The 23,007-nt window shown below is 39.2% G+C and overlaps 1 protein-coding gene across 1 annotated transcript in view; it reads right to left on the reverse strand.

The window, feature by feature from the left end:
• Positions 1-15,281, reverse strand: part of LOC124135443 (vesicular glutamate transporter 2-like) — a 71,776-nt gene extending 56,495 nt beyond the window's left edge. The window contains exon 1 of the mRNA XM_046500772.2: positions 14,949-15,281. Within this exon, the coding sequence (XP_046356728.2) occupies positions 14,949-15,037 (89 nt within the window). The 5' untranslated portion in view covers positions 15,038-15,281. The remainder of the gene's footprint in view (positions 1-14,948) is intronic.
• Positions 15,282-23,007: the final 7,726 nt, after the last annotated feature.

The following is a 23,007-nucleotide window of genomic DNA, read 5'->3' on the forward strand; positions in this document are numbered from 1 at the left end:
CGGGTGTTACCCTCCCCTAATCAATTATTCCGACTGATAGTAAGCAGAACTTCCTCGGGCAAGAACATGTCTCATTAACCCTTCTGATGCTAGTCTGTCAGAAAGGTCCGGGAGCCATTTGGGATTCCATATACCATCTGGCCAGCAAACACTTGCAATTGCATGACAGTGACATAAAGGGTTAGTTAAAATATAAACTAGTTCATTGTAATAAACATATGAAGATGAACTGGAATTCAATTTCAGTCTGTGAGACGTTTCCTTTCTTGATTGACGACACGGAAAATGCGAAGATAACATTTAGTCTTTAACAGAAGAACTTGGGGTGAAGAACTTGTTTTTATGTACATACTTATAGTCGTGTATTGATATGTTAGGGTTACTTAATATATCAGCTATCAACTTAAAGAAAAAAATATATCAGAATAAACACGAAAATTCATGCGCAGCATCGTTCCATACATCCAATTCTTGATAATACGGTCTTGCGCGGAAAGATGAAAGAAGCGGATATGGTGTTGATGTGGGATTATTCTCTTGGCTGCGTAGGGTTACTGCATCAAATAACACAGTGTACTGGCATTCTGTCTCTTGTGAGAAGCAGGGGTGCTATGATGGGATGTTTAACTAAATAACATAGCGACTGCCAAATATATATTCCCAACATCAGAATACCTATTGAATTAAGGGCATCATAACACGCAGTATCTCGATTGAAATTCACAGCCCTGTCTATGCGATGTAAAATTGAAATAGAATGCGTATATTTACATGAAACGCCGATCACCTTTGCCGATCGTGTTGTGCAAAACGACTGTTATCACGAGATGAAAGCCAGCTTGACAATTACCTAATGCTGAGCCTAACATTTAAATGAAAGGGTATATCTACGATGTATATTATTACAGCGGTCAATGAATACGCAATTTCGTCCATTTAATATTCAAAGCCAGCCTTAGGAAAATGCTGTGGAGTTCAAACAGAAAATTTTAACATTTGCAACATATCCCAAGGACACGTCGAAGAGTTCTTGATGAGCTTTGGTCCTGGAATATATGAATTGTAATAAAAACGATGTAAATGAAAACAGATCATTCAAGTTAACCAACGTTATTAGATCTAAATGCCATTATATTATCACAGAATATTCTCAGGAGACTTCTACAGCGGGAAACTCCAATTTCAATTATAGTTGATATTCTTTTAATGATTTGGTAATTTCAACTGCTCTCAGTTTAGACTTCCAGTCCTTTTCATAAATCAATAAGAGTTAAAGTCCTGAACACAAGTCCTTTCCTAAACCTCTCCCGACCAAACCGAAATTCACTCATTCTTTAATCAGTGTCAAAGCACTTTAAGTCCGGATCCTTCACTTGAAAAGTCATCAATATTTTGGCACTTTTCTCCTGCCTGAATCCGTATCCGCCTCATAATCAATTCCCATGTTTACACAAAACCAACATGACAGAAACGCAGTTAATAATACAGTCCCGAGGATAATATTTTATTTATTCATCTTCCGTGAATGAGACACCATGTTAGGGTCAGTGACATGGGTAAATACTACATTTATAAAATGAGCCAATCAGCTTGAATTAGATACGCCACACAGCGTATGTGGTCATTCTCCTCCATTTACACACATGCCTCATACTAAAATAACTCCCAACAAATTGTGTGGCATCAGACATGTTTCCTTAAGGAACATCTTAGGAGAATAAATCAATTTTGGGTTATCTTGAACATTTCCATTTAAAAATATATATGCAACAATTATTTGATACACTGTACGTTCCTATCAAAACGCATCACATGGGCTTATCTAAACTAAAACCACATTCAAGATCCATCATATCCAAAGATGAACTGAAAGATTTACCATGAGGATATAATTCAGATCATAGAATTTCAAATGGCCTGTGAAGCAAACTACAAATAGCCAGTATATCCTATATTGATATCCTATCGGCTACAGCGATGAAACCACACGAAGAGAGCAATGCCCATTGTTGAAGAATCAAACCAGCCCGTGACTTGCAGACTAGACTATTTACCATTTATTCTTTGTCTCTGCCAATATTGTAAAACCATTTGCAAACGATGAGAGAAGTTGGATCAATTTTGGGCCACCCAATACGTCTCGGGAGTACTTGTTCGTATCATGGGAACGCTGCCTCCAGAAGCCTGACAGGGTTCTCCCTACCACATGTTAATTGATATTGTCACTAACGTTAATCCAACCCAGAAAAATGGACATCTATTGGTCGTTCAGTGCTAGGCTTTTTCCCAAGAGGGACTTGGAAATTGGTTCCAAGAAAATTCAAGATCCACTCTTCGGCGTTTTGATGGGCTCGTTCTTGCATATCGGTTCGTCTGAGAGGCAGAATTCAGTCCACAGGCTAAGGAGGCATGTTGAAGACAAGTGTGGCATCATTTGTCTGTGGAGCCAGGCTGTATATTTTTCAATTATCATAGTTCAACGAAAATGCATACTTTGGAAGGTTAATATTTGCAAAATATGATTATGTATCTTTTGATAATAATAATCAGATAATCAGTGTGTTAAAGAGTGTGTTTCATATCATACCATAATTACTGCTGAGAAACACCTCCATCTTGCGTATGGGTTATACATCGTATGTTCGTGATGACATCAACGTGCACCATGGCCATAATTCACGTATATCTCTGTGTTTAGATGCCTGTGGTTCTTTCAACCACTAGTGGTGTAATGCTGTGAATATTTCTGGTGAGAGTGATAATATCTCTATGTATGCTTTAATCTCTTTCCCTATCACAAACATAACACAGTTTTACCATCGGGTATTTACATAAATATGCATATCAAAACTATCAAAAAAATATGAGTACAAACAATATGGTATGTGATTTTTATAATGGACATGGTAATTTACATTTTTGATTACATTTTTTATACCATTATGACAATTTGATATGCAGATTAATTGAACAATCAACATACACGTAGGTATTAACGTTTAACACTTTACCTATCAAATGTTTACTCGGGGATTTCGTTGGCGGCAAGTGGCAACATTGTGTATATTGTTACGCAGATTTGGTTACAAGAAGTTCTAGGTTCAGAATTAAAGCATTGCTGTTGTTCTGTCTTTGTTGTATGGATAACGTGGAGAGTGAAAAAGTAAAAACGGTGTCATTTGCATACTGTTTGTTGAATGAATCGGATTTTACGCTTTCGTCCGTTATCTTTCCGCCATAACTCAGAGACATCCGCATATAGACTACTGGTGTTAACCTATAGTCGGAGTACTAATTAAGTATGTCTGAGAAGCGTTTTACCAATTGTACATGTATGTGTTAACGTCAACAGCAGCGTTACGCCATTACCCTTGATAAACGACCCTGACCTTTCCGTGGAGCTACACCGCTCGTTAAGAGGTTCTTGTTATTCGCCGTAGACAGAAGCCTGGATTGTTAGCTGCATAAGAGAGAAAGCTTTCTTCAGACAACCTTAATGAAACCTTTTTAACTGGAACATGACGAGACAGGAAGGACCTCTGTAAGAGGAGGGATTATATGGATAGACTTGCATATAGCTACATCGGTTAAGATTATCTCCTGTGGAACAGGCACAACAGGAAGAAGAGAGGTAGATGAATGTACAGCCCACTTGTAATGCCCCCCTTGTATCGACGTACAGGGAGGAAGGTGGCCCAGTGGTCTATACAACTGCAGTGTATTCAGAGGAGCGAACAGATTCGTTCCTTTGAGAAGATTTAAGGGCATGGAATGACCCAGAGGTCTAAGATGACACGTATTGTGCTGGTCACTGTTACATCCTTAGCTCAAGCCAATCATGTACCAAAGCCCAGGATTGTCTCGTTCGTGATTGTTGGTCTGATAGCACCATAGCCGTTTTATGGATTTCACCAGAGTGGTAATTGTCTACGACTTGCGTCTCTGTAATCCAACATCATGCTTCCATGCCGTGATATAACTGTTTACAGCAAGTGTGAACCCCAGGGCACTCGACCACTCATTGTTTGGTAGACACCTGTATTTATAAATTCTCACTGAGGGCTATACATGCACTTTGTTTTAAATTGACGGTCTTCCAATTCAATCCCTTAAAAAGTCTATCCGCTTGAAATTCAAATTCATTCTACTTTATTTTTTGTATGTGGGTTTCAAATTACGAACGTGTGAGCAATGAAAAGGTTAACAAGAAATTCGCATGTTTAATGCCCCTTTTGGCCAGTGTTTTCATGTACTCCATGTCAGTTCTTGAATCAGAAATTGCATGTTGGTTCATTATTTAAATCTTCACAGCGTCTATGTTTTCCCCTTTTACTACCCACTTGAAGCACATATTACACTCCGCTTTATTCTCTTACACACTTGCATTGTGGCCGAACACAACCAAAAACAGCCCAAGAAAAAAAGGGTTGACAACTCATAAACGACCTATCCCTGAAAGTGTTTAATTATTAACTGCCAAGAACGTATAAATGTCTTGAACCTACAAGAAAGTATGTGAACGGGTTTTTGGTAAGCTTGTGCAGCATCGATCAATAACCTCAAAGGGCCCCTGATGTGTCTTGTGACGGTGTGTTTGCGTGCCATGACAACGTTGAATGTACAATTTGTCACTGATCATTCACATTTCAACAGAACTATCAAGTAGGAGGCGGTGTATTAGGTGCTATTGTTTCGATTGCTGGATAACCTTTACAATTCACTGAAAGTAAATTTTTCTTGGTGATGATTTAATGGGTTCAGAATTCAGTGGGCTAAAGAGTATGTTCTACCATGTAATAACGTATCATAAAAGTACCACATATCGGATTTCATGTTTTATAGACATACCTCCATGAAACAGGATGACATACTGATGATAATAAATGTATTTTTAACATTGTTGGTTGGCATCAGTCAAAACAGCTGGAGCTTTCAGAGGTATTACCCTTTTCCGTTCCAAATATAGCCTCTTTATTACTACACATCTAATGAAATATGTCCTTTCGAGTTATTCTGGAATTCCCTACCACTAGTATCGCATTAATGAAAAAAAATCGAATTTATATCGAAAACATCCTAGTTCTTACGTTTATAGAATTCTCCTTTTCTCAAAGATTCGAGGCCTCTCAGACACAAAGTCTCTAGATTTCTTTTAGACTCAAAGACATTAAGTCCTTCGTTCGTTCGATTAGGAATAAATGTGCACTGGTGTTTTGACGGGGTCGTAAAATGGCTCCCGATGCTTGAGAGCCAGTTTTGGAGCATGTTAAGGTAATAACTGGGGACAATTCATAACAATTTCCTCCTAGATGACAGGATGCGCTGGTATACTTCATTTCATGACACCAACAGAACAAATCCTTCCATTAAACATCCGTCAATCTAAGAGTAGGGAGTCAGATCTTCTCAACACACTTCCAACTGGACCCGGCACTACACAGAGGGAATCCGCAGTAATCGGGGGGTAATTTCAGTCTTGAAAGACCATGATGACAGATTACCTTGCCTGATGGCTGTCAAGCTGTACGATGACAGCAAGGTTAAGAGGATTTACCCCTATCCCCCTGTATCAGACGACCCATCAGCTCCACAGGAAAGACAATGCGACCAGTCAAATACAGACGACTGCTGCTGAAGATTCTACCTTCGTATTCAAATACGTAAGATTAGGAATAAAAGCATCGCTTCTTTTGCCGCCACTTCCATCTTTGACTTGATTATGAAGTGAACAAACGTTAGCACGAGCAGGAGAGAAATGTCGGTTGTCAAGGCCGCCTACCGAGCTTCCTTTGAAATCGGACGCACCTTTAGACACATCGACTTGATTACACTGACACGGTCCTGAAATCTTAGAAACCTTTGAGAAAACTGCATAATTTTATCTAATTAATCACGGGCTAGACGAGTGCACTTTGTGTACGTTATTGTGATATGAATGGCTTCAAAGCAATTATTCTTTGGCCTTTGGAGATCGGCAAGATCCCACAATCGAAATAATTGCCATTATGAATTCCGAGGCGAGGAGATGTGTTTGGACCGCAAGTCATCCCACATCCGCTGCAACCAACGCTGAGGTGCAAATTAAGCTAATAAGCCCACAAACACTCCATCGGCAAGCAACCACTGTCGCTACGTGACCTATCTCATGCGTAAGGCCACGGTCAGGAGTAAGAAGACAGCAAAGAGGAGTGCAATCATAAATGAAGACAAATGTCGCTAATGTCCTCTGAACGTGTAGAATTTGCACCACAGACGTAATGACACGGTCAGTTGTAATTTGTCTGTACGTACATATCCTAATTTAGTAAAGGACCGTTGAGAACTCAAGACAATTGATAATTCAAGTCCTTTGAAAGTCTTGGCTCAAAAGATCCAATTGTCGAGTCCATTCTGTGTGAACTCGCGTGAAAGGACACTCGCAATCAATCACTGATACTGCGGCGTGTATGTTTCAAACCAAAGTTTCATATCAGCTGACACTTAAAGACAAACAGAACAACTTTTACCAGTTCGTAGTTTAGTCGTATGTGTGAAAAGATGTTACTGAACGACTGATGTACTGTTGTATGACGTCGGGCAACAAACACTTCCTTTTTTAAGTAAATTGTGTGTGTGGCGAGTGCTTTCGGTAGAACAGCACATGCTTACCCTTTTCGCGAACACCTGGTGTCATCAATGATTTTAAGTGATCAATTCATATAATTTTCACCAAGATATTTTGCCATTTAGGCCCAATGGTACCAGTTTTTACAGATATTCTATGCGTTTTATATTTACATTATGTATTGGTTTACATATACATATATAGCATGTGCCCTATTTCGTGCATGTTTGATATACAATATTGTGCGTTGACACATGCATTTCAGATCAGTCTACCTTGATATCCATCAATCCACTTTGGGAATGTAAGCGTAACCTAAAACATTCCGAAAAAATAATTGTACTTTCAAACAACTCTAAAACACCACAGCAAGTGAATCTATCTAAAGAAGCAAAAATATACTTGCAAAAGCTATTGTTGTGATCGAAAACTATACTTAATGAAGCATCTCTGCCTGTCCAACTTGCATGTCAAAATACCATTTAGAGCCGGAAGGGCCAGAGCTCATTTTGCTACCTTATGTGTTCTCGAGTTCATCGCACAGGAACAACATCACGTGATTTGCTGAACATGTTTGGCTTCCATTCAGTGTAAGGAGCGTTGATTAAATTGATGCCCTTTCAGGTAATTAATTAGCCATGTGCTATCAATTATTCATTGCTATCATTCCATCTTCAATGTGGCATTCAGGCACAGGGTACATGCTCACATTGCAATTTACTCTTAAGCCTTTTTAAGACCAAAAGTACTATTAGGAAATGAAAGTGTAGAGGGTGTCTCCACCCCTGAAAGTCCCACATACCGTGATCCTGCTTTAATAGCCATAAGCGTATCAGTTTGTTATCACATGCCAGTTCAATGTGCGAGTGTCGGTAAAAGGCACTGGGAAGTATACTCATTATTAATCTATCACCTCTGTCCATTAATCAGATTGTCTACAGAGGGAATGAGTATGTTTGGGAGTGTGAGTTGACGTTGCAAGACCAATAAATGTACAACCAACCGGTTACTGTTTCTGGCATTAATAACCAATGAGGTTTCATGAAGTTAATGCGGGTTACAGTGCAAATTAATTACACCCAAAATAAAAATGCAAACAACTAATTATATAATGTCAAAAATAATAATGGACAGTCATAACTAAAATACGGGTTTGTTGGAATATCGTTTTTCTTGAGTTACTGCCAACCAACATTTAGGTATATAATTATCTTTTTAGTTACATCTTTTGGAATGTTGCTGAGTGCGACGTTAAATAGGAAACAAAACATCTTTTACAGCTTGACTTTGAACATTTAGGGTTAACATATAAAGGTGTTTGCTCTAAAACAAATATTAATGTAGGCCAGACAACTTATTTTAACTGAACATAGTACCTATTTTATATCGAAATGATTTGTTGTGATTGTACAAGAAATCTTTAGCTTTCCCAATGTCTATGGCGTTCAAAAGCAACACATACAATGGTAGGTGTGGTTTGTGAAAGATAGAGCACTAAACAGTGTTTTGTTTCTTGCAAAAGCTGAATAACCAGTATTCATCGGCGTTGCGACAAAAAAAACAAATTAACCATGCTTAAGCTGAAATGCAGCAACATGGGAGCATCAGAGAGCTACTCTTTGTGATCTTCATACGATTCGTGCATTAACAAAAACATGAACTCAAATACAACACGGCAATCAATGTTTCATCGATGCCGCTAACATCTACTGTCTGTGTTTAATTTACTATAAACTTTCATTTCCTTCCAACGTAAAAGCCTTCCATGGAGCTAATGGCTTTATATATTATATCGATAATTTCATGCAGAGGCTAAAAGATTAGGACTTACCTGATAGCAAAATAGTATTTGTTTATTGACGTCCTTGCATTATCTTGCTGAGATTGTCAATTCATTCACATCAACCGCTAGTGCATGAACTTTGGTTATTGAGAGTAACAAATAGTATATCCGAACTGACTGAAACGTAACCTTTAGTGTGAAGTGTGAAAACCATAATGAAGAAATTTTGAAATGCTTCCGTGAATACGAAGCAAATGCATTTAACTTTGACGGAACAATGTCCCAAGGGATTTGACTTGTAATATATCCGTCTGAACTGGAGGCGACAAACATTTTGATAACACGTAGAAAAAGACATTATGATTATTGATTTTGGATTTGAAACAAATAATTAATACCACGTTCATCATTCAACGTTCTGAATTTATACCTGCTTTCTGCACAATGCATGCCGGGTATTTTGTCATGGTTACTGTAAACTTACACCGTTTCCCACACAAAGAACCGTGCGTGGTTTTTGAAAGCGCCATGAGATCATGTCAGTGTACCAGAAGAACAAACATGACCGCATTGAACTTATTGAGTATTGAAATAGAAGGATATTTATCCGTCAAATATAGCCGCTACTGAACCAAAACTAGGAACGACTTGCTTCTGCGGTATGTAAATATTCTCTGCTATTGCTAGTTGAATCGACGTTAATGCTGATAAAAGGGCAGGTGTTCTTGTGTTATGTCCTCATAAACGGAAATTGAAAATATCAAATCGAGACTGACGTTTAACTTCCTGTCTGAAGGTCAAGGTTGGTTATACATCTATAATAGAATACTTGGCTTGATCGAGCAAATTCAACAGTATTATTGATGTGGACAGACTAAATGTGAACAGAAAATCATCCTTTGATTACTTGTATTTGTCATTGCCTGACTTTGGGATACCTTGGCCTCAGTTAAGACAAAACATATGGTCCATAGATCAAAATACACCCATAATTTATGATACGTTCTACGCAGCAAAGAATGTTTCTTTCCAGGCGGGCGTGCCGTGTGACTACAATTCCCAGGTCTTCCTGTCGTTCATTGTTTTCTCTAGCTATATGCACAATCGTCAGACCATAATTCTATTAGAAGCTTCGGCTGACGGTTTCCCCGGTTTCCATGGAAACATTTTAAAAATTCATGGATGAGTTAAATCTAAGAAGTTTTAGAACTGGTTTCCTGTCGCAGCATGTACACTCGCAGCATGTACACTCTTTATAAGGCAATGTACCTTTTATGTGTGGTTACTGTATTAATTTAATAATAATTGTAATTACCAATTAACACATCTACTGGATTTAATAAATACCATCCTAATCAATCTTTCCGGAAAAATTAAATTTTGATTTCAAACATTGTTAGAGGAAATGAAACACACCTTAAAAATGAGATCGTATTAATCGTGTATGATACTATACTATGCTTTAGTTGATTTTGATTCATTTGCGTACAGGTCCATTGGAGTAACACATTGAAGAAATTCTAATATAACATCAACTTGATTTCATAGAGTTTCTACAGCACAACAAAAGACAAGTGAGTAATACTATACACAACATAATTATAGGGAGCGTAATAAACAGTAGCAATGACATGGATATTATTTACCTAGTAACCCTTTGAGAGGTGGACCATAGCAGTGTCATTAATCAACAAGGAATAGAGTGAGTGAGTGAGTGAGTGAGTGAGTTGAGTTTAACGGCGCTTTAAACATTATTCCACTTATATCACGGCGTGTCAGCTTAATGTGGGAGGAAAGCCCGAAGTGATGCAGGTCTCAGACGTTTACCACTTCGGTGAAACCCACGAGCACGGGTATGGTGCTGACAAACCTAGAAACATATTCGGGGTGAACCGGGATTCGAACCCACAATCATAGGTTTCTGGCTTGTCCAGGGTACGCATCTCTGCACAGCGAATCGCGGCGCCTTAGACGACTGGGCCCCCCGTGCCCCCAACAAGGAATCCCGAATAAGAAACAGTGGAAGTCCAGGCAAGTGTATATTCTGCTCATTTGATTCACGACACGGTATAAAGTATTTTTTATGCAAGGTGAACCCTCATGACAGAAACAGTTATTCAGATCGACATTTAGACCATCGTGGGTCTGACATTTCTTCAATGGGTACTGCCAATTATAGTGCCGTGCTTGGGATTTCTTACTTGTCTGGCTGATCTCTGTAACTGACCATTAAATTGCAAGCAACAGCTGGTCAAAGCAGGTCCCTCTATTCCCGATGTCCTCAAGGTCCCCTATAGAGGCCCTTGTGGTCATAACGTTGTCCAAAATAAAGTCCGTCTCTATAACAACGTTTTCTAAAAGCCACAATACGATAAGTGATTTGCCCGGGGCGTTACTGTATTCATTATATAATGACACACAACCCAAGTACTGCCACTTAGTGCCAGCTCATATGCCTTGAAAAATACATTTTTCCCTGTCAATCGAAGCGTAATTTACAGATCTTCCTTTGTCAGAAATAAGCAAGACATAGCCAGAGACAAATGAAGGTATGATAATACTGTCATATTTCCTGGCAAATAACATGTTGTTGTCTTGCACAAATGTTAAGTGTTGGGGGTAATTGTTAAAGATGGGGACTTTAACCCATATGCATATTTTTTACCATTATCAAGGAACATAACTGTGTGTTTTGCTTAAACATGGTTAAGATCGAGAATGGCATGTTTGCCATCAGTATAATTCTGACATATATAGCATTAATACGGGAAAGTAAAAAGCTATGGTTTACAGGTGATTAGCAACCGATTCCGACATTATTCCTTTCCTGAAGTTTTACGTACGAACATGTTTAGAACTTTTTTTTATGCCACTATAATTGTGTCCTTAAATGTTATATTTAAATACATAACATAACATGATGAATTGCCACTGAATAGAAATGGCTTAATTCTTGAAAAGGGGTGGGATACGCTCACCATTTCGCGAACACCTGGTATCGTCACTTTTTCTTATAGTGATTTATAAACACATGCTTATGATATAGTCGGAATCGTACAATCGACTCTGCTTTTGACAGGTATTCCTTACTTTTATTTAGATGTTTTCTGGGGGGAGGGGGGGGGGGGGGGGGGGGGGGGTGGTGTGGTGGTGGTGGTGGTTAATATGGTGGTTGTTATATTACTATGTGTGAAGAAAGACAAGGATACTGATATGATGATGGCAGTTCGAGGAACATAACTCGGAATTTCGGTTACACAGATCCAAACTATGCACAGAGAGATGCAAAACATCAGATCACATGCCGACATGTCCCCGAAAGGATAGAGTGATCAATTTATTATGGTTTTGTATGATCCGGTCGTTTGCGTGAGTTTCAACAAGTTATTGTTTTAACATTTTAGGAACAGTGAAATGATCTCAGTAGCATCGATAACTTAACCCTATGAACACGTAAACTAATCATGCCAACTTTATACAGAATGGCCCAATAGGGGATTAGATAGTTCATGCCGTTCGCGTCAGTTTCAGCAAGTCAAAAGAGCTTTTATTTTTTAAAGCAGTGACATGACCTCGCTGCCACAGATAACTTAACCCTAGGGACTTACAAAGTACACACGCAAACAATGTATAATTACAACATGGTCCAACAGAGTATTAGATCATGACTTTATGAGAACATGTTAACCGTTACAAGAGTGGTGAAATTAACGTGACTATTGAGACAAGGTTGAATGCCTCTGCTAATGATTGAATACTTCTACCTCATGGTTATTGACCCTTCAGATATTCCACATTTGGGTTACAGGACAACCACAATGACATAAGTAATGAGACGACTACTATGTTGGATGAAATGTAAATGGTCGTGCTTATGCGAGTATGACGCGCAGGACACTGTGATTTGAATATTTATCTGTTTGCAATCTCTAAAACAGTTCATATTGTTTATTTTTTATTTTTCAAATTAGGTATACATTCTGTTCATCTTTATCCTGAAAAAAAATGTATAATTCGTATATTAACAGCAGGCAAGTTGACATATAATCGCGGAGTTGTATCTGACGTCACATGGTTTAACAGTGACGTCACGAGATTTCATAACTGTGTTTTCCTGTCACATTTATCCAGTATCTTATATGAAACAGCATATATTCGGGAACGAAGATGACATTTTGAACTCTCTTTAATATACCTGTACTTTGGAATAGAACATAAACTACATGGTGAAGGTTGAGATCATGATATATTATTCATCACTGCAAGAGCGTTCCAGGCGTCCTTATTATCTAAACGCTGCGCGACTATATTTTTCTCCCAGTGCTGTATAGGGTTTACATATGAAAGCCGCTTCACGGTCGCTCCATTGTCATGGAACAAACGTTTTCCCATGAGAAAATGAAACCATGGTTACTTCGTCATATTCCCGCATATACAGGTCGGGGTAGGGCGTTCATTTAATGAAGATCAATCAAAATTGGCTTCAACTTTAATATTTTATGTTGCATCCATAGATAGATAGTTACATAGTATATGCATAGGTCAGAAGCTTGTAACAGGAAGCGTAATGATTTTGTATTTGTTGCTCTCGTACAAACACATCATACAATTTAAATTGTAACTGTTGCTGTAGATGATTTGTGTGGACATAGCTGCTGTTATATTTGTAATAGTATTGGTACGTCGTATTTTGTTGATTGTGTTTCCATAAGAATCCAAACCATAACATTACATGCAAAAGCCGCGGGATTACCCTTTCAGCAAACACCTGGTGTCATCACTGATTTTCAGTGATTCATTCATATAATTTTGACCATTCTATGGAATGTATTCCGGCGGATAATCGAGACTGATTATCCTCAGGCGTTGACGTTGTATAATTTAAGATAGGAATGATCAGATGTTTTAGAAAATGACAGAATTCCATGTACTTTACACACACATGCACTATTACAACAGATTTAGGGAAAGATAGTGCACAGACATGTGTTTCTCTGAATTAGCAGTTGTTACTATATCGGGGAATGAATGACTTTCTATATTGGCGTGGTGAATGAGTCGTGAAATTAAACTGCCGATGAAATTGAAACGTCTCTCTGGTGCTCAGTTCACATCTGGTTTCCATGCCTGGAAAGATGATAATTTCATAGTCATCTATTTCCCAGAACAATTTACATACGGCCATCATTCTCGATCATACGTGCGTCAAATGTAGCAAGAACGTGGAAGAAGAAACCGAGCGCCTTTTGGATCACGTTTTTAACATTATACATCACATTGTGTCTTTTTGTGTGTCTTTGCAAATCACATTTGACATTTGTAAACATATTTTGAATAATATTATACAAAAATACAATCTAAGCGCCACCTATATACAGCTCCAATCTCTCGTGTATATTACAACGTATGCGTTTCTGCTTCATATTTAATAGGTTCGGAAAGTTTGGCTTATATAGCACAGTTACCATGGCAATAGGCATGGTATTATCAGGTTCTGGCATTTCATCTGAGTGTAAGTAGGTAGAAACCTTTTCATCTGATCGTGTCAGGCTTTATCATACGTTACTACAACTGACCACGTCTCGCAATACTAGCGCCGGCCTTACAGTGATGCCTGAAAGCTATAGTTCTATTAAATGTCTTTAAAGGATTATTTTATCTTAAACGTGTAAATTACATAGAGCATTGGGTTACTTTTGGCATAAAACATGGATAATAAATTCTTGGTTTGAAATAATCTAAGATTAACAAAAGAAATAAAATGTAATTATCCTTCTTGTATGCTTGGTGTTTACCATTAAGTTGTGCAACATCATTTCCATAATGCATTTCAAAGCCATTATGAGCTGCGTGAATATGTAACATTTGCAGATAAAGTAGAGCAGAGATACCGTCTATGTATTCAATCTCTCAAGGGACCTGCTAGCATACATGTACATGGAGTAGATTGGAGTCTGAGGTTTTGAATTACACGTCAATGCGGCATCTTGTAGCTACAATAGCAGGGATGAGTCGACTGTGAAAAGCACACAAACTGAACTGGTTAGAAAGCAGTCTTTAAATTGTGAATACCACCTGGTATCAAAGCGGAATGTCTAGTTCCGGCAGGATTGAAAGGGCACATGTGTGTGCTCAAACACCATACTAAACATTAACATGGTTATGCACACATAAAACAACATGTTGCATGTACACTTAATGTCCTATTCTATACGTTGCACAGTTAATAATCATCTTCACAAATGAGCAACACGATTTGGTCAAAATATCATGTTGTATCACCAATGGGTGTTGGCCAGTTGTGGGACCGTTGTGTCTTGTCAACCGTTAAGTTAGAGTTTGATGAATATTATCTGATTCTAAACCACAAGATGGCATATTTTATGACATTAGCAGTTGTGTTATTCACACAGTTAACAATCACTTTATCGTAATTAAATTGGGTAAACTGTGAACGCTCCCAGTATCAGCTGTCCAAATCTCGCAAACTTTTTTATTCACTTTGAAAGTTTTAGACTTCAGGTCGCCAAGTTCCCTAACCATTACATCGTCTTGACTTACCTCTGAAAGGACATTTTCGCCAAATGGGCCGCATCCTTTGGGGGTTGTAGGACCTTTCCTTTCAGGTTTTCAAAATTTCCGAAGGGCATCTTGGTCTTTTTTGGTTCTAAAGGAACCAGACCAATCTGTTCCACTCCGTTGGAAGTAATATTTTCTCCAATTTTGCCACACCTCACATTAAGTTCCTCAGAAAGACTTGTCTTTCGCTTCCTCCACACCTGTGGCCGTAGCAAACACCTAGGGTAAAGTGATCAAAAAGTCGCTGCCACTACGAACAAGCGCATTCGCCATACACGTATTTGAGCAGACGATCTACCTGCCGGAGCCGACGACCAATCAGAATGAAGATTGACTTTTGAATAATTTAGTCGGATGTGGGTTCTCCTGCTAAGCAAGGAATGTCGTCATACCAGCACGCCAAACCGTGGGCTCGCTGGCATTGTTAATTCCACATCGGCATGAAAGCTCCTACCGTTCCCAAGAGCCCATTAGTAAATTGAATTTTCCGCGGACAATGCAGACGAGCCGAGAGTGTGATGGAATGGCGGGCCGGTTCCCTCAGATCGGACTTTTATGTCAATGGTGCTGATCTTGAACGGACGAGATCGCTTGTTGTACAATGAGAAATGTACAATAACTAATCGATATGAGGCTGAACTCGGTTGAGTGACTTTGACAGTTGAACACTGTTTGAGCCAAGTGTACATACGGCAATTCCGACTGCAGTCATTATTATCACAGACCTCTATATATAAACATTGTCAGGCAAAGGTGTTCCCTTCCAGGCAAGAATTATCGACTAACTTTTTTTGTCGGTGACAAAACACGACAATGCAGTTTCGCTGAGGCTGCAGTGCTTTTAGCTCAGGAGTGGCAGGATTTAAAGTGACAATTCTCATTTTCCTTGTCGATTGCGATCAATTTGTAGCTAAAGCAAAGAGTCAATGAAACTTTACGTGGTCTTCTTGCAGCCAATATCATGGCCCCTGGCAAGATCTATTTAGATTCTTTATATGTTTTGAAAGCTAGTCTACTAAACTAAGTACTCTTCCACTAGCTCGTTTAGTTCTTAACAATGGACGTTGGCATCCGTTCGTTTGGTAATGGTTATTACAGAGAAGCTGTTCAATCAAATATGCAAGGGAATGTTCTTGCTGTCCTAAAATGAGCAATTGAATTGTAGTAGTAGTTAAGGAAATGAGCTGATCATATACAGGATAAAGGCTTGATTCAAGAACTTTTAGGATCTATCAGTAAAGGACATGGAGGTTTTCAAAGATGACTCAACATTCGAAACATTTGGACAGAGAATCAAATGTTAAGATATAAAACAATACAGACTAATGTCAAATAGTATTGATATTAATTTTAATGCAGGCGGTTTCATCCATTGTTTGGTTGATGTATGTTGTTTGTCAATCCAGTGATTGACATTATGAGCATCGATCCACGCAATTGGGATACGATGACATGTATCAACCAAGTCAGTGAACACCCGATCCCGTTAGTCGCCTCTTACGACAAGCATAGTCGCCTCTTACGGCAAGCATGGGTTGCTGAAGACCTATTCTACCCCGGATCTTTACGGGTCTGGTTGATGTATGTCATAAAGGGGAGTAAAAAGAGGAAACACATTTTAAACCTTGAACCCATATATATGTTGTAAAACAGCAAGGACACCCGAATATGAATATGAAAACTGTAAGGTTACACTGAATTGGTTTATCAAGACGGATTTCACCGACGGGGCATGATATGGTCGCTGTTTCTCGAACGCCTGGTAATTGATAGTGATCTGAACACACTTGTTTATGATAAAGTAGGAATCGGACAACGGTCTCTGCTTTAAGGAGCGATTTGTTTATGATTATGGAAATGGTTTTGTTCTGTTTAAAGAAAACGGCAAATGAGGTCAGTTCGGGAATAGGATTTCCATAAGTTGTTAATATTTGAACAGCTGGCATAGAGATCGTGTTGTAGAATGCCTATATTCTTCAGTAGGCACCCCCCGTGGGCATCAAATGCCTTCTTGCTGATGTCTTTCTTTATGTATACGAGTCAGAAGGATTACTTCAAGTTCCAATGGTGAGTGAGTTGGGTTTAATGCCGCTTTTAACAGTATTCCAGTTATATCACGGCGTGTCAGCTTAATGTTGGAGGAAAGCCCGAAGTGATGAAGGTCTCAGACGTTTACCACTTCGTTGAAACCCACGAACACGGGTATGGTGCTGACAAACCTATAAACATAATCGGGGCGAGCCGGGATTTGAACCCACAATCATAGGTTTCTGGCGTGCCCAAGGGACGCAACTCTGCACAGCGAATCGCGGCGCGTGAGACGACTGGGCCACCCGTGCCCCCTCAAGTTCCAATACACAACTTTCCCTTTATGTCGAGCAATATTGCAGCAGCTCAAGTTGATTGTCTCCTGTTGATAGTCGCCTTTTGGCTTACACGGCTAAGCTTAGTGCGCGAACCAGTAATGGAACAAGTTCGTTTCAATTCAAATCTCTGAGACAGTCCCAAGTAAAAATTTCACAACTTTTGAGGTGCAACACAGAATGCTCCTCCTGTGAATATATTAAAGAGCGTCATACGATATTTGCTCAAGACTTGTTAGATCAGGGTCATTCAAGGTCTTAGCAAAGATTTAAAATCGTTGGTAGATATTAGGAGGACATTTCCATACTTGACTCATCTATGACAAAAGTATGTTTAATGCAATTCTCTTTTTTGACTTTATGTTACCGTGTTTGATCACGTGAACAATTGACTTGCCTTTGTGTGCTTTCCTGCTGAATGTCACCAGTTGGACAGGATACACGTACCTTTTCGCTAACACATGGTATTATCACTATTTGTTTAGACCGGTAAAGATCCGGGAGGGAATAGGTCTTCAGCAACCCATGCTTGCCGTAAAAAGCGAATATGCTTGTCGTAAGAGGCGACAAACGGGATCGGGTGGTCAGGCTCGCTGACTTGGTTGGTGCATGTCATCGTATCCCGATTGCGTGGATAGATGCTCACGATGTCAGTCACTGGATTGTCTGGTCAAGACAGATTATTTACAGACCGCCGTCATATAGCTCGAATATTGCTGAGTTCGGCGTTAAACAACAAACAAACAAAACACAATTTGTTTGTGATTCATACATATGTGTTTATGATTTGGTGGGTTTCGTGCAACGGATTCTGCTGTCAGCAGACATAGCCTCTTTTCCCTTCCATCATGGAACGTCATTTAACAGAACGGAGTATCGAAATAGTTGTACAACATGAAAAGTGTCAATATAGATCAAGGCATACTTTCAATCTATCACAGGAAACCGGACACATATTGACAGATGCTCAATGTAGAAGACGCCGTGATTTATATTACGCAGAAAGACATTTGTCCCTGGAACACATATGCACATTAAGTAATGATGACACAGATTTTGAAAGGCATAGTAAGTATTTGTTGAACATTTACATATCCAGAATGCACGTACTATATTACATATCCAGAATGCAGTTGCAACACTTTGTTCGGTACACTGCATGTATGTATGTATGTATGTATGTATGTATGTATGTATGTATGTATGTATGTATGTATGTATGTATGTATGTATGTATGTATGTATGTATGTATGAGGGGGGGGGGGTCTTATGCGTGTTTTTAATCGACATTCTAGCGTGTTTTTAATCTATAAAGTTTATGATTTCCCCCCTGAAATAACTGTTACTGTGGATGTTACAATTATACCATTGGGACTGAAGTACATCTGAGTATATACATTACACATTATTCATGGATAATGATTTAAACTCAGATCATGTCATGTTATTAACTATGATCAAAAGTGGTTTACAACCTGTATTAACATTTCCAATTAAAGTTAGAGGCATCTTATTTCAAAGCAGGATATCGCTTTGCAGATTACAAAATAGAGATGGGTGTTGGGTGAAATCGGGGCGGCTGAGTAGTCTAGTGAATAAAGCGCTCGGTCGTCTCGCTCGAAGGCCCTGGTTCGATTCCAACTTGGGTACAATGAGTGAGTGAATGAGTGAGTTGGGTTTTACGCCGCTTTTAACAGTATGCCAGTCATATCGCGGCGTGTCAGCTTAATGTGGGAGGAAAGCCCCAAGTGATGCAGGTCTCAGACGTTTACCATTTCGGTGAAACCCACGAGCACGGATACGTTGCTGACAAACCTAGAAACATAATCGGGGCGAACCGGGATTTGAACCCACAATCATAGGTTTCTGGCGAACCCAAGGGACGCAACTTTGCACAGCGAATCGCGGCGCCTTAGGCGACTGGGGCCACCCGTACCCATTTTGGGTACAATGAATGAAGCTATTTTTTGTGTCTTCCGTTGTGAGTGAGTGAGTGAGTATGGTTTTACGCCGCTTTTAGCAATATTCCAGCAATATCACGGCGGGGGACACCAGAAATGGGCTTCACACATTGTACCCATGTCGGGAATCGAACCCGGGTCTTCGGCGTGACGAGCGAACGCTTTAACCACTGGGCTACCCGACCGCCCCTTCTTCCGTTGTGATAAGGCATGTATATTGCTAAAACCGCACTCACTGTCACTCACTTCATGCTTCAGCGTGGGAGATACTGCTTACATCGTGCATTGTCCAGTATGTCATTTGATGAAGTTGTCATACACGAACATCGATCCATCTGTGACACAACTCTAAGGATAAGTACTTTAAAAACAATTGATAAGCAATATTAAATTCTAATAATATTAGAGATACATATTAGGTAGAGAGCACTGGTCATCCAATGTGGCGTATCCCAGCAGCACGGGTATGGGGCAGACACCACTGGTCATGGTCAGGATGAATCTGATCATAGGGTCATGGTAAAGGGACGCAAACATACATGCCATATTACGGCGTCTTTGACGACTACCCGTGCACATGAAACTGTGTTTACGTGAGTGAAAAAGTCTTAATGGAAATACAAAGTCGATAGTCACGATGTCTGGAAAGGGACATGCTGACGGTATCAGCCTTTGCTGGATGACGCCATAGCATAATATATTACTATCATATGTTAGCAGTCACTGATGATGATATGAATGAGTGGTCAATGAACATCAATATTCCAGCTATATCACAGCGGCCAGTAAATATTCGAGTATTGACGACTCCAACCAGTGACTGAAAGTATGAGCACGATGCAAGCCATCGGTGCATGGTGACACGCTATCAGCCACGTCAATGAGACTGACAATTATGTCGGCTCGTACGACACGCGAGAGATACTGGCAACATTTCTTTCGCAGATTCCTGTAGGAGTGTGGTCAGTAGCGGATGGTGCATGTCATTTACATTTCCCTACAATTCGTAGTTTATTTATCGCACAGGCGCCCCTTTGACTCATATGTCAAGAATCAGATACAGCAATTCAACGACCCTCTTCACATTTTTGAAACTCCGAAACAGCATTCGTATAAATATACCATCCAAATATGTTGTCAAATTACAACATCATTGTTGTTTCCTTGTCCGATTTGAAGTTGTGGACATAAAGATCCCGAGCTTAAAATACCCAAAAATAGAGTCAAATAAGACACTTATTTAAAGAATCCTGTCTGTAGAAACGAAAAGGCAGGAGGTAGCCGATTTCTCGCAGGCTACGTTTAGACCAAAATAATACAAAACAATCATTGGTCCTCGGTATCACATATTGATTATTGATAGTATTTGTAAAGTAAAATTAGTCTCGCCGAAATTACCACCAGCAGAGCAGTTTGCCATCGGTCACCAGCTCAGACACGTAGATAGGAGTAGAAATGTCTCCCTCTGTAGTTGCATGATTAGGACAAGATGCATACGCAACTATTAACACTCTTGACAGTCGCCTAGTGGCTGTAACGAAAATGGAACAAGTTTAATACAATTTAAATCTTTGAGACAGTCCCTTAATATTGTAATCAGTATCATTACAGTGAGGTATATTCGCCGGTGTCACGAAATATATTCGCCCCAAGAATAAAATCTCCCCCCGGCGAATTTATACCGGTACAGTTCCGCCCCTCTAAAAATAAACTCTCCCCCAACCTACGAAATAAAATCTCCCCCCAGAATATTCTCTCCTCCCCCCCCCCCCCCCCCCCCCCCCCCCTTTTCGGTCGTTTTATAAATACTTGCCATGCTTGTGTAATCGGTTAAATTGTACGGTATACATTGTAGACAGACAGACAATAACTTATTAATGTCTCACTTCTGTACATACATAAAACAGCTTTGTACAAATAAACATTGATAGAATGTACAGAACCATTCAATAGAATTATGAGAGATTATTAACAGAATATCCCACTGCTAAGTATATGATAAATTGTTGAATTAACATTAGATAAGGTTGAGAATAAAGTGTGTGTTTTTTCAATACATCTTAGACTGGTGAGTCTTCTGCTCGGTGATAACCGGCCTACTCATATATTTACCCTTTTCCCCATTGTTTGAAAGTGTGTCGTCTGCTACCCCAGCTGGAGCCACCTGGTAACAATTAATCACAAGCTGTCAATATACAATACATAATAATACATCAAGATGGCAGTTTCCATGTAAAGATTAAGTATTTCTAAGCAACTTAAAGATATGCACAATATCTAGATATATGTATCTTTAATTTGCTTAGAAATACTTATTATAATAATCTTTACATGAAAACTGTCATCTTGATGTATTATTCTGTTTTGTATATTGACAGCTGGCGATTGAGTATGAGGTTAAACTGTATCATCTTTACTGTTTTGATATTTTGCAATATGTTGTGGTCATCAGTTATGCAAATCAGTTTCGTTGTGTCTTTTTAACAAGGTGTTTTTCATTAAGATTCACCGCCAGCCCGATTGTAACAATTACATGTGCACTTTGCTTTGGCGATGCCGGTTTGATGTTGTTCAATGGGCGTTTTTTAATCTTTTCTACATGCTAATCATTTCGGGAAGATGATACACATTTCTCTATATTTTGGGTTACTTTGCTTATATAATTTCCGATTATCATTCTTAGTTTTACTTTTTCTCTTTTGCTGCGGTGATATCAATCCGAAACCAGGACCTTTGTATAGTCCAGATTTAAAGTTTATACATCTAAACGTACGCTGTCTTAAAGACAAAGTAGATTTAATCAGTGCTGAATTAGATAGTTATGATGTTGTATGTTTAAAGCAAGAACTGGTCGGCTCGGAGTCAGTATACAGTAAACTGTGGCATGGTATCTCAGTGAGCTAGCACTATAAATCGGCATCAGTCCGGACTAGTACAAGCAGCCACACACACGCACACGCGTGCATGCACGTCGCTATATAAGTGCAATAACCTTGGACGCGACGTTAAACCCAATTTCACCTCAACTCACCTACACTGATACCATTGTCAAATCGTAGCCTGTATTAAGGAATATATTTTAGATCTTAAATCAGAGTATAACGGACAGCCTGAGCTGGAGGCGCGCGTGGATATGTTGACAGTTTTTACGTAGTTAGTGTTAAAACCGAATGTTTGCGAGGATTAATAAGATTTCTGAATTTCAGTTACGACAGTAACCGTACATGTATTTGTCACATTAATTCATTTAATTCAAATTTGTTTGGTATGATTATGTCTTATAATTATTTTAGGATGGAAGGTACAGTTACCAAATAAAATATGCTGAAATATCAATTCATTATGACCATATTTCATAATCTATATTTTAAAGTAACCCTCCTTACATTAAAGATAACTATTTAAAGAATATAGTACTTAAAGACATTGCGACAAACCGAATAATCAGAGGGGAGACTTTATACTGAGGGGGGCGCGAAATATATCCGCCCGGGGGAGATTTTATTTCAGAACAGATTCTCCGAGGGAGAATCTGTACCGGTATAAAATCTCCGGGGGGAGAATTTGTTCGGGGGAGAGTTTATACCGGGACACCGGCAGAGAGTACCGAAGATAAATCTTTTCGGGTGATGATATTTCTTTGGCATCTATCTTGATGCCATCAATGTTTTGCACTGTTCATTTGAAAGGACTGGCGGCTTGGGGATGGTTTCGGC

Source organism: Haliotis rufescens, unplaced genomic scaffold, assembly GCF_023055435.1.
Source record: "Haliotis rufescens isolate VD_foot unplaced genomic scaffold, xgHalRufe1.0.p SCAF_6, whole genome shotgun sequence".
Taxonomy (NCBI): Eukaryota; Metazoa; Mollusca; class Gastropoda; order Lepetellida; family Haliotidae; genus Haliotis; species Haliotis rufescens.